The 11,867-nt window shown below is 52.8% G+C and overlaps 1 protein-coding gene across 1 annotated transcript; it reads right to left on the minus strand.

Annotated features, from left to right (window-relative positions):
- Positions 1-432: 432 nt before the first annotated feature.
- On the minus strand, positions 433-11,399 carry LOC138815843 (acylamino-acid-releasing enzyme). Its single transcript, XM_070005216.1, has 22 exons — positions 11,333-11,399; positions 11,122-11,254; positions 10,026-10,152; positions 9,529-9,622; positions 9,349-9,424; positions 9,093-9,256; positions 8,805-8,942; positions 8,615-8,706; positions 8,501-8,541; positions 8,289-8,410; positions 6,639-6,699; positions 5,147-5,244; positions 4,371-4,422; positions 3,717-3,805; positions 2,966-3,104; positions 2,498-2,581; positions 2,329-2,409; positions 1,862-1,950; positions 1,567-1,757; positions 1,352-1,454; positions 1,132-1,238; positions 433-1,028 (listed from the first exon to the last, which is right to left on the minus strand). Exons 1-22 carry the CDS (start codon positions 11,342-11,344, stop codon positions 923-925), a joined length of 2,199 nt encoding a protein of 732 aa, XP_069861317.1. The 5' UTR covers positions 11,345-11,399; the 3' UTR covers positions 433-922.
- Positions 11,400-11,867: the final 468 nt, after the last annotated feature.

Below are 11,867 nucleotides of genomic sequence, written 5' to 3' on the forward strand. Positions count from 1 at the left end.
ACATTTTAACTTGTTCGATCAAGGCTGGCACTCTACCACTTGAGCCATAACTTCATATCTGGCTTTTTGCTGGTTAACGGAAGAGCCTCTTGGATTTGTCTGCCTGCCCGGACTGACTTTGAGCCTTGATCTCTCAGATCTCAGCCTCCTGACAAGCTAGGATTACAGGTGTGAGCCCTTAGCACCCAATAATGATTACTTGAGAGGGCCAGGAAGATCTGAATCTGCAGCTACTTTAGCCTCTGGGTGCTGTGGAAGGGCAGGGCCTTGCTGGTCCTACAGAAGCAGTTACGAGAGTAGAGGAGTATTACACAACCGTTTCTTGTTTTTTCTTTTTTTGCCTATCCTGAGGCTTGAACTCTGGGCTTGGGAACTATCCTTGAGTTCCTTTTACTCAAGGCTAGTGGTCTACCACTTCAGCCACAACACCACTTCCAGCTTTTTTGGTGATTTATTGGAGATCAGAGTCTCACAGACTTTCCTGTCCAGGCTGGTTTCAAACCATGATCCTCAGAGCTCAGCCTCCTGAGTAGTTAGGATGACAGGCGTGAACCACTGGCACTTAGCTGGCAGAGCAATTTCTAACTGATTGGACTATAGCGGAAAGAGCCAGCCTGGTGCAGAGTTCCAATTGGGTAGAACAGACAGAGGCGGAGCCTCTTATTAACCCCTTCCCCTCTGATATTGGAAACAGGTAAAGCCCTCGTGGCTATTACACTGAAAACCCAGGGTCTCTCAGGGCTGAGGCTGGCTTGGAACCAAGCTACGGGTCCTCATTTATTATGACTATGTAGTTTACATTCCTCCACCCACCTCTGGAGTCCAGAGGCCAGAAAACCTCTTGGCTTCTCTGCCAGACCCTGGAGCTCCCCAAGAGCAAGAATGTGACGGGGTTGACCAGCTCAGGTAGAATGGCAGGGCTTCAGCTGCCCAAGTGTGTGTGTAGCCACAGCACGACATTCATGAAGCTGTCTGACTCCACCTCCACCTCTGACAGTGCGTGCGAGCTTTTAGGATAGAGCAGGAGCCTGTAAAGGGGGGAGGAGGGGGGGTAGCAACATCTGGGGTTGGAGGAAATCTCCCCTGCTTACCTGCCCACCAGCTACCCCAGGGCTATCCTGTGGCACTCACCGAATAGGCACATTCCGGGCCTTGAGGGCACGATAATACTCTATTCCCTGCCTGAAGGGTACACGCCGGTCCTCCTGGCCCAACATCAGTAACACTGGAGTCTTTACCTAGGGGTTGGGGAGCGGGGGAGGGGGAAGGGCACAGGACAGTAGTTAGAAGCTGGGCTCTCTCTTCTGGATGGGTTGGGTGGCAGCCTGGAGAAAGGAGGAGGGCTGAGTACCTGAGGGATGTACTTGATGGGTGACTTGTCCAGCATCTCTGCCCACACACTGAGGTCGGGCAGGCACTCGTTGCTGTAAGAGAAGCCGGTCTCCACCACACACCTGCAAGAAAGCGAGTTGTTGCAACCTCGGGAATCCTGAGGGGAGACCCGCAGGGGGCGCTCCAAGGGCATATGGGCATAGAGGACAGGGACGTGTGGATAGAGAGACTCACCAGTCAGGGATATCAGTGGAGCCCATCATGGAGGCAATGTTGATCACAGGGTTCCGGGCCACACAGGCTCGGTAGGTCTCTGGGTACTGACCAATCAGGTGGCATGAGAGGAAGCCACCGTGGGAACCACCCATCAGGGCCACTCGGCCTGCATCAAAATGCTCCTCCTGGAGCACCTGCTCTACTGCAAACTACAGGGGAGGGCAGAGCATGCTGTAACCAGACGAATAACATCGTTCTCCTGATGTCCAACCCTCCAGTACTGTCTCCAGAAGCCCCCCCCAACCCCTGCTACCTGGACATCCTTCACATCCTGGTGGCCCACGTTGCCTGGGAGGGAAAGGATGCTGTCCTGGCCAAAGCCCGTGGAACCGCGGTAGTTCACTGAAGGGGAGGGACAGGGTATTCAGGCAATATTCTCAGCCCCTCCCGGATACCACAGTACACATCTGGGAAGTGGACCCTGGGACCAAGCTGTACCACAGACCCACCAGGGGGAAGTGACCAAAGGGTCTGAGTCTGCTACTCAATAATCACGGCGTTCTTGCCAAGCAAGTCTCAAAATGAATTCACATGATCAACCAGGCCACAGAGCACTTGTTGGCTCAGAGTGGGTCCCAGGTTCTGGTCACTAGAGAAAAATAAACCAGGCTACAGAAAATTCCCCTCCGCCCCACCTCCCCCCGGCTGATACAAATCAGGCACAGCCCAATCACTTCACCCCAATTCAAGAAGAGTTGTGCAGGGACCTTCCTTGCTTACCTAGCAACACTGCAAAGCCCATCTTACAAAGCATGGCGGGGAATAGCATCCAGGCAGTGACAAAGGATGAATGCGGCCCCCCTGCAGAGACAGGGAACAGAGGGTCAATGGACCAGCTCGGAGGAATGGGTGAGGAGGAAGAGCACAAGGTTTCAGGCAAAATGCCTACCGTGGGGCATGACCACCATGGGCACCTGCGTCTTATCCGGAGGGCTGCTGGGCTGCAGAAGGATTGCTTCAAAGTCAAGGCCAGCTGCAGGGAGAAGGCAGCGGGGAGCAGGATCAATGCAATGCTACTTCTCAGGGACTTCCCCACTAAGGCCCCTGTCTGTAGCTGTAGGTCTGAGGGCTGACCTGTAGAACAGAGACCTGCCCTTACTGCCTTTGTCAAGAAGCCTCAATGAGACAAGACAGTATTCTGGGCGATGGGTGGTCACACTATCCTTGAATGATTGTATGAGGTCTCTTTGCTTTGGGACTTAAGTTTTCTCATCACAAATGATTTGGCCTGATAATACCCAGTACAAGTGTTCAGATCCCCAGATGGCAATCCCCATGACCATAGACTAGAGGAACTCCTAGGAAACTCAGCCATGTGAGCCAGGTGATACAAGAGCCGAAGGATGGCCCAGCTTACCATACTGCACGTTCTCTTGCTCTGGGGGTGGCTGTAGCACCCGGATGTTCCAGTGGATATCAGAAATGGGTTCCGCCTCCTCCAGGGACACCCATGACACCGACTGCTCCTTCCCTGCAGGAGGCAGGAACCCAACTTTCTGCCAAGGGGAAGGAAAGTGTCACAGGTGACCTGGCTATGCCTTCCCTGACCTTGTTTCTGCCCAGTGTAGAAGACGGGCGGCTCTAACTGCCCATTTAATAAGCTGGGGTCTTTCTGCCAACCTCCAGAGGATAAATACAGCATGGACTCTCTTCTTTTTGTTGTTTTCCTTTGGTCAGTCCTGGGGCTTGAACTCAAGGCCTGGGCACTGTCCCTGAGCTTCTTTTGTTCAAGGCTAGCACTCTACCACTTGAGCCACAGTGCCACTTGTGGCTTTTTCTGTTATATGTGATACTGAGGAATGGAACCCAGGGCTTCATGCATGCCAGGCAAGCACTCTACCACTAAGCCACATGCCCAACCTGAGCATGGACTCTTGTTGTGAGTGCTATATACCCAAGGTACTCACAGGCACATATGAACACCTCCCCCTTCCCTGCCCTCCTTAGCCTCTAAGCTCTGCTTTCTACCTGTGCTTTGTAATGGCAGAAAACTGAGCACTTCCAAAGTGCCCTGTTCAGGACAGAGCAGACCCTGCCTAACCCATGAGTTCCTCTCCCATGAGTTGCAAACCTTATGAATCATGCTGTGTCCACGTACCAACACTTACCAGGTTTGGGGGCAGGCTGGGTGTAGAAAACTGTACCACCATAAGGTCTTGGTCAATCATCAGTAGCTTCCAGCTTCCACCTGACCCTCCTGGAGAAAACACAGGCCCACTAAGTGCCACTAAGAGGCAGCCACCTTTTCCTGTGCTATCTGTAGAGTTCCAGATGCAGACTCTTCAGTGTCCCATCTACCCAGAGAGGCGTCTCTCACGGACACTCAACTGCAAATGCCCTGGGTGAGTGCTTAGTCCCTGGTTTATCTGGTAGACACTGGCTATGTCCAGGAACTGCCAGACATGGCAACATACGAGGTTACAACCACATTCTACCCTCCCCTCAGTGGGAAGGGATAGCAATTGGGTCTAGGGAGTAGAGTGCGGTATGAAGGCAGGGGGAGAAAGAGGATGACTGGCAGATCATGGCCAAGAGAGAGGTTTAGGGTTTAGGGTAAGGGTGGAGCCTATGATTGGATGCTGCAGGCCCTGAAGATGTGGTGTATTGGCTGGGACGGGGCAGCATGGGCGGGATCCTCAAAGGACTTATTTAAGGCTGTAGAATGGCCAGTGGTCAGAGTGTTACTTCTGGCTCACACTCTAAGTGATGGCTGGCTGGCTCACCACTCTGGCCCTTGCCTCTACTGCGCAAACTCTGCTCACCAGCTGTTAGGGAGACCACACTGCCTGTCTGCGTGTCCACAGCAAATAGGTCCTAAGGCAGAAGGGAAAGATAACATGAAGTGGTACATCCAAGAGTCCCTCACTTCCTTTCTAGCCTCTTGGGGACCCTAGGGCCAAGCTATGACCATAGACACCTGTGTGTAATGTCTACTTAGTGCGGTAAGGAGTTGCCTGAGTGCTTAGGTTCAAACCTCAGCCCACCACAACTTAAGGGACAAGGTAAAGAATCCCATGGAGTTAATGTGAAGCCAAATGATACCCCCAAGGAAGTGTGGCATGACTGAATGCCTTCACCCTCATGTCCTTACAGTATATTCAGGAATTCTTTTTTTTTTTTTTTTTTTTTTTGCTGGTCATGGGGCCTGAACTCTGGGCCTGGGCGCTGTCCTTCAGCTCTTCAGCTCAAGGCTAGTGCTCTACCAATTGAGCCACAGCGCCACTTCTAGCTTTTTCTGCTTATGTGGTGCTGAGGAATCGAACCCAGGGCCTCATGCATGCAAGGCAAACACTCTACCACTGAGCCACTTTCCCAGCCCCTCAGGAATTCATTTTAGAGGCAGCTCTCTTTTATCTCCTGGCTGGAACGAAAAGGTCAAAGGCTCTGCTGCCGGGTACCAGGGTACCTAGTCCTTCAAGGGGTCAGTGAGTCCTAGAGCTGGGCATTACCTCAGGGTCATGCATATGCCCTGCCCCAGGTCCCAGGCTTCTAGTAGTTGATTTGGAGGAGTTGCTTCTCCGCAGTGTGTGGCCTTTACCTGCCGGCTGCGCTGAGCAGAGTCAAAGACCACTCTCTGGCTGTCAGCTGACCAGCATCCTAGAGGCAGAAGGCTGCAGTAGATCCCAGAGAAGCTCTCTGCAAAGATGGGAAGACCTGGTCTGGATCCAACCAAGCAGGTTGAAGGGATCAAGACCATGGGTGGGGCAGGCCAGGCTACTGGGGAATGGACCAGGGTACCTATAGGATGGCAGTCCCACTGAGCTGCGTGGGGAAGGGGAGAGCGGGAGGGGGGAGGATAGAGGACCCAGAAGAGACAGAACTACTAAGAGGAAATGTCCTGAGTTACTTCCACAGGGCTTTTGGCAACATCAGGGGCTATAACCAAAATCTCTGTCCATTATGGGCCTGAGTGCAGCACCTGGCACAGGGGCTCAATAAATCCTACCATTGAATATCATTCCCTATTTAGCCCTCACTATAATCCTACAAGGAAGGTCAAGACAACCATTCCCTTCGCAGATGAAGAAATGGAAGCTCCCAGGTCCTGTCCAAGGACACACAGCTCATTTGGGGCAGGGCTGAGATTCAGATCTAGGTCCTTCATCTCTGAATCCCAAAGAGAAAAAGAAGCCATCTCTGTCTGTCTGTCTTCCTCTCACTTTTTTTTTTTTTTTTTGGTCAGTTATGGGGCTTGAACTCAGGGCCTGGACATTGTCCTTGAATTCTTTTGCTCAAGTCTAGTGCTCTACCACTTTGAGCCACAGCTCCACTTCCAGTTTTGAGGTGGTTCATGGGAAATATGTTTCATGAACTTTCCTTCTGTGGCTGGCTTTGAACCGGAAATCCTCAGAGTTTGGCCTCCTGAGTAGCTAGCTAGGATTACCAATGTGAACCACTAGCACCCAGCTCTCTCTTTTTGTGGGTGGTGGGGATTAAACCTAGGGCCTTGTACAGGCTAAGCGCTTAGTAACAACCTCACTGTAATCCTGGAACTGTCCACTCAACTTGGCTCTTGGGCTTCCTGGAACTTTCTGGGTGGTGGCTTCAGAAAGCAAAAGACTTCCATTGCTCATGTCCTTGGGATGGACCAGATCCCAAGCAGAGCTTGTAAACACCAGGATTAGCCAAGTGCTACTTTTCCAGTTGACAAAGGTTACTGAGCTGGGACTGAGGGCAGGGTTAACAACACCCCTCAGGGCCAGAGACCCACTCTGACATCCCAACTTAGTGAAGACCCACTCTAAGGCAATGATTTTCCCCAGTTACTGGGAAAGACAAGAAGCCTAATTGTGAATTTCAATACAAGGATGAGAGCATCTAAATCTCCAGTCTCAGCACTAGACAGTTCTGCTTCCTGTGGAGGCTGGGCCCAGGGCTGGCCAAGCAGGAAGCCCAAAGAACCCAGGAAGGAAAAGCTAGGCACAGATGGAGCATACAACAGAACTCACAAACAGCAGAACTCACAGAGCTATAGGTGCCACCGAATTCTCCACCCCCCCAACTCCCCAAACCAGGGACCCCCCCCTCACCTCCTAGTTGCCGGGGTACAATGTCCACCACCACTGAGGTGACCTTGGTATACCAGTCATACTGCAAGAGAACACAATGGTCAGATCCACTAGGAAATGGGCAATGCCCTCAGGACACAGAGATCTGGGTAGCCTCAGGGGAGCAAGGGTGTACTAGGGCTAAGTCTTATGTATTTCCTTTCCCGATGTCCAGAGGGGTCTCCTATAGGCATGTCCCTTTTACTTTCACTAGGGGCTTAAAGCTCTTCCTGGGATTGTGTAACTCCCTACTACATCCAATTCCTTGCAGAGCCTAGCTCTCTGCAGATGAGAACCAAAGACAAGAGCTTTTTTTTTTTTTTGCCAGTCCTAGGGCTTGAACTCAGGGTCTGGGCACTGTCCCCGAACTTCTTTTACTCAAGGCTAACACTCTACCACTTCAACCACAGTACCACTGCTGGCTTTTTCTGTTGATGTGGCACTGAGGAATCGAACCCAGGGCTTCATGCATGCTAGGCAAGCACTTTACCACTAAGCCATATTCCCAGCCCAGGAACTTTTTTTTTTTTTCTTTTATGGCAGTACTGAGGTTTGAACTCAGGGTTTCACACTTGCTAAGCAAGGGTCCTACCCCTGAGCCATACCTCCAACCCAGAACACAGGCTTTAATTCGTGTGTGTGTGTGTGTGTGTGTGTGTGTGTGTGTGTCAGTCCTGGGTCTTGAAATTCGTGTGTGTGTGTGTGTGTGTGTGTGTGTGTGTGTGTGTGTGTGTGTGTGTGTGTGTGTGTGTGTGTGTGTGTGTGTGTGTGTGTGTGTGTGTGTGTGTGTGTGTGTGTGTGTGTGTGTGTGTGTGTGTGTGTGTGTGTGTGTGTGTGTCCTGGGTCTTGAACTCAGGGCCTAGATGCTGTCCCTGAGCTTTTATATTTTTGCTCAAAGCCAGCACTCTACCACTTGAGCCACACTCTCACTTCCAGCTTTTTGCTAGTTAACTGGAGATAAGAGATAAGGGACTTTCCTACCCAAGCTGGCTTTGAACTAAGATCCTCAGATCTCAGCTTCCTGAGTAGCTAGGATCACAGGTGTGGGATATAGCCCAGAAGGCATTGGTATAGATGCTGTCATATCCGTGTCAGCACTCTTAGTCTCCCAGTTCCTGCCTTGAAAAAACAAGCAGCACCACAGCACTACGATAACCCCACAGAAGAGGATAGCCAATAAGGATCCATGGGAAGAAGCTCCTGGCCCTTAAGTTCTCATTTAGCTACTAGGAACCTGACACACTGTTGGTACCCTCTTCCCATCCCTGGAGAAAAGGTTCATCCTGTCTGTCAGCTCCCCTTAAGCAGACACTGGAAAAAGCAATTTATTTTATTTTATTGCCAGTCTTAGGGTTTGAACTCAGGGCCTGGGCGCTGTCCCTGAGCTTCTTTTGCTCGAGGCTAGCACTCTACCACTTGAGCCACAGTGCCACTTCCAGCTTTTTCTGTGGATGTGGTACTGAGGAATCGAACCCAGGGCTTCATGCATGCAAGGCAAGCACTCTACCACTGAGCCACCTTCCCAGCCCCGAAACCAAAATCTTAATTGTAAACTTGAGCACAGGAACTAAATCCCTAGGCCAACCTGGTTACTGGGATCATATGCCCTTCTCCCCACCACCTCCAGCTTACCAGGCACAGCTGGCTACACTGATGATGAGGGACCAGAGAGGGGTACTGCAGGTAGACGATGCGACACTGGTCTGGGCTCAGCCGAGGAGAAGAAACCGCCAAGGAGTCACCTGAGAGGAGTTCTGAGCCACACAGAGACAGATGAGAATCACACACACAGTGGCAAGATGAACAGGTGCCAGCAAAGCAACATGTGGGGAACAGCCACTTACCACATTTCCCCCCAAGGAGGTCCACGTAGTACAGTGCTGACCTGTAATGGGCAGACAGACACTCAGCTTCATGACGGAACTGCGCAGGCCCCAAGCTCATCCCACTTTCCTTACCTGCGATTGGTGCAGAAGCGGATGCCTAACCGGAAGGGCTCATGCCACCAGCCCACAAACACCACACCAGTGTCCCCCGGGGCCCAGAAAGCCTGTAAACAAGACCAGAGGGGCAAATAGGAGCAAGGGACAGTCGTGCAGCAAGGAAACCCCAGACTTTAGGAGGGACATAAGGCAAGTTGCTGCTAACCTGTCCCGGGGATACATTCTCAGGGACCCCTTCAAGCACTGAGATGTTACCGCTGTCGACATCCAACACGCAGAGCACAGGGATGCTTTTAGAAACCATGCTTTCTCCCCAATCTTCATAAAACACAAACTGGTCCCCCTGCGAACACAGGAAACTCAATGCCTGTCTGCAAGGTACTGCCCCGCCTCCTAAAAGCCAGTGCCCGATTCTGACAGGTGCACTGTGGCAAAGAAACACACAGAACCCCGGATGTGGTAACGCCTTCTAGTCTGGCCACACTACAAGCACCTTAATGGTCTGGTCTGGCTTCTTCGGCCTGGCTATGTCATCATCGCTGGCACTGACGTCCAAGGCTTTGGTCTGAAAGAAGGACTCTGCTTTGGGGCGCTTTTTCTCTGCCACATACAACAAGTGTGTCTCCGAGTGGGACCAGGATAGGCAGCCAAAGCAGTCTGGGTACAGGGAGGGTGGATCAGGGAAGTGTCCAGGGTTAATGGCTGCTCCTCCTGTCCACCCTGCCTGAATTACCGACCAAGTGCCTCACCATCCTCATAAACAGGCCCATGCTTCTCCAGCGCTGATAGGTTGAAGCTTTTAAGCTTCCGATTCTTCTCCCAAACCTGAAGAAATCTGAGTGTCAGGATGCCCCCTCCCCTCAAGAGAGCTCTGATCAGTGAGGCTGAGTGCTTCTATCACCCACCCCCTTGTCCTATCACAGACCCACCTCCAGGAACTGCTTCTCCTCCCCAGAGCCTGTGCCTCCAGCCTTACGTAACACAGCTTTCATGGTGCCTGATGGAGATTCTCTGCTCATCATTCTGAGGAAGATATGGAGTAGCAGGTCAGGATTGTCTCCTACTCCCAAATAGTCCTGTGCTGTTCCCATAACCTGGCCATAACCTCCTAGACAAGATTCTTGAGGTTTGGATACTGTATCAGTCCTTATAGTACCCCTAACCTTAGAATTGCCTTGCCTCTCTCCCTCAGCTTCTATTCTACTCTCTTCAGATTCCCAGGACTCTATAGGCTCAAAGCTGGGCCTAAGTTTGGAATAAGACTCCGGTGCTTATCAGATCATGTTAATGGGTTGAGCACCCAAGGGATCAAACACTTGGTGCCAGGCCTCCCTCTGGGCCCTACCCACACCTAAGTGCCTGTGGGTATTCATAAAAGGTTGGCATGGTAGATAGCTTGCTCATAAGCTTCCTCCCTCAAACTTACTCCCCCCGAGTCTCCACACTGTTGCCCGCAGGCCCTGCAAACACCACTGAATCTCCATCATGAAACACCAGGTACTGGCGGCAGAATCGGATATTCTCCATACGTTCCAGGTCCCTCTGGGTCCATTCTGCAAGGAAAGGCATGAGGCTGCTCAATTTGTCTTGGCCAGGAAGGACCACTACCCTTTTCACCCCAGAAGGCCCAGATCCACCTCTCTCAATCAGCCTCCAGACAACCTGAAGGAACGCTGGACAACACTTGGCCAAATCCAGGCCTTCAGTGTCTCCACTGACAGTTGCTTGCATAGAACTCATTGCTACCCTCAGCGTCTACTCTGGGATCTTAAGAGCAGCCTGCCATGTGTATGGAAATAGAGTGGCAGGGGAGAAACCCTACAAAGCATAACACCTCGCTGGGTGCCAGTGGCTCATGTCAGAAATCCTAGTTGAGATCTGAGGATCGTCATTCAGAGCCAGCCAGGGCAGGAAAATCCATGAAACTCTTATCCCAATGAACCACCAAAAAGCTGGAAGTGGAGCCTGTGGCTCAAGCGGTAGAGTACTAGCTTTGAGCAAAAACAAAAAAAAAACAAAATACAAATCAGGGAGAGTGCCCAGGCCCTGAGTTTAAGCCCCTGGACTGGCCAAAAAAAGTATCAGAGAAGAATGTAGACTTGGGCACAAGATGTATGCTTGGTGGTGTGAGGAGGAGGTCGCTGGGGGGGCTTGAACTCAGGGCCTGGGCACTGTCCCTGAGCTTCTTTGGTTCAAGGCTAGCGCTCTACCACTTGAGCCACAGCACCACTTCTGGCTTTCTTTTCTGTGGATGTGGTACTGAGGAATGGAACCCAGGGCTTCACGCACGCTAGGCCCTGGGCCACCTTCCCAGCCCTCTGATCCTGCACACTGCATGCACTCTTGGACACTCACCAGCAATACTAGCTAGCATAGCAACCTGTGTGCAGGGAAGGGGGGCGGGGAGAGGAGGGGATGTCCGCCAAGCCTCAGTTTCCTCCACACATTCCGTCTGCACAGTCCAGCAGTGAAGTCCCCGCCCCGCCCCTCCCCTCCTCCGTCCCCCTCCGGCCCCCACACACCCGTGTGCACGGTCCGATAGCGGCCCCCGTACTGCGTGGTGACCTCCGGGCCCAGGCAGGCGGCGCTCAGCGCGGGCTGGCGACTGAGGGCCCGGTACAGCGCCGCCGCCTCCTCGGGCTCGCTCAGCAGCACCTGCGCAGGGGACACACCAGGATCAGACTCGGCCCGGCTTGCACGGACCGCCGCGGCCGCCGCGGGCCGAGCCCTCACCTGACGCTCCATGAAGTCTCCGGAATCTCGGGAGCCCGAGTGCTTAAGACCCCGGAAGTGAGGCTTCGGGAGGGGAGGGGCGGAGCCGGCGACGACCCCGCCCCGTTTCCGCTAGAGCCCGCAGGCGCCCGGGAGAGGGGCGGGGCCTGGGAGGCCCCGGGGGAGGAGGCCCTGGAGGGCGGGGGAGGGGGGAGAGGAGGGGAGGGGGGGAGGGGGGGAGGGGAGAGGGAGGGGGAGGGAGGGGGAGGGGAGGGGAGGGGGAGGGGAGGGGGAGGGGGAGGGGGGAGGGAGGGGGAGGGGGGAGGGAGGGTAGGGGGAGGGGGAGGAAAGGGAACAGGAACCTGGAGGAAAAAAAGAAAGCCTACGTCTCTTTTTTTTTAATTAATTGATGGATTAATTAATTTTGTAGGTCCCAAGGCTTGAACTCAGGTCCTGGGCTGTGTGTCATTCTGTGCTCAAGGCTAACACTCTATCATTTGAGCCACAGCACCACTTCCAAATCTATCTATCTATCTATCTATCTATCTATCTATCT

This window comes from Dipodomys merriami, unplaced genomic scaffold (genome assembly GCF_024711535.1).
Source record: "Dipodomys merriami isolate MVZ:Mamm:240054 unplaced genomic scaffold, mDipMer1.0.p SCAF_672, whole genome shotgun sequence".
In the NCBI taxonomy this organism is placed as follows: domain Eukaryota; kingdom Metazoa; phylum Chordata; class Mammalia; order Rodentia; family Heteromyidae; genus Dipodomys; species Dipodomys merriami.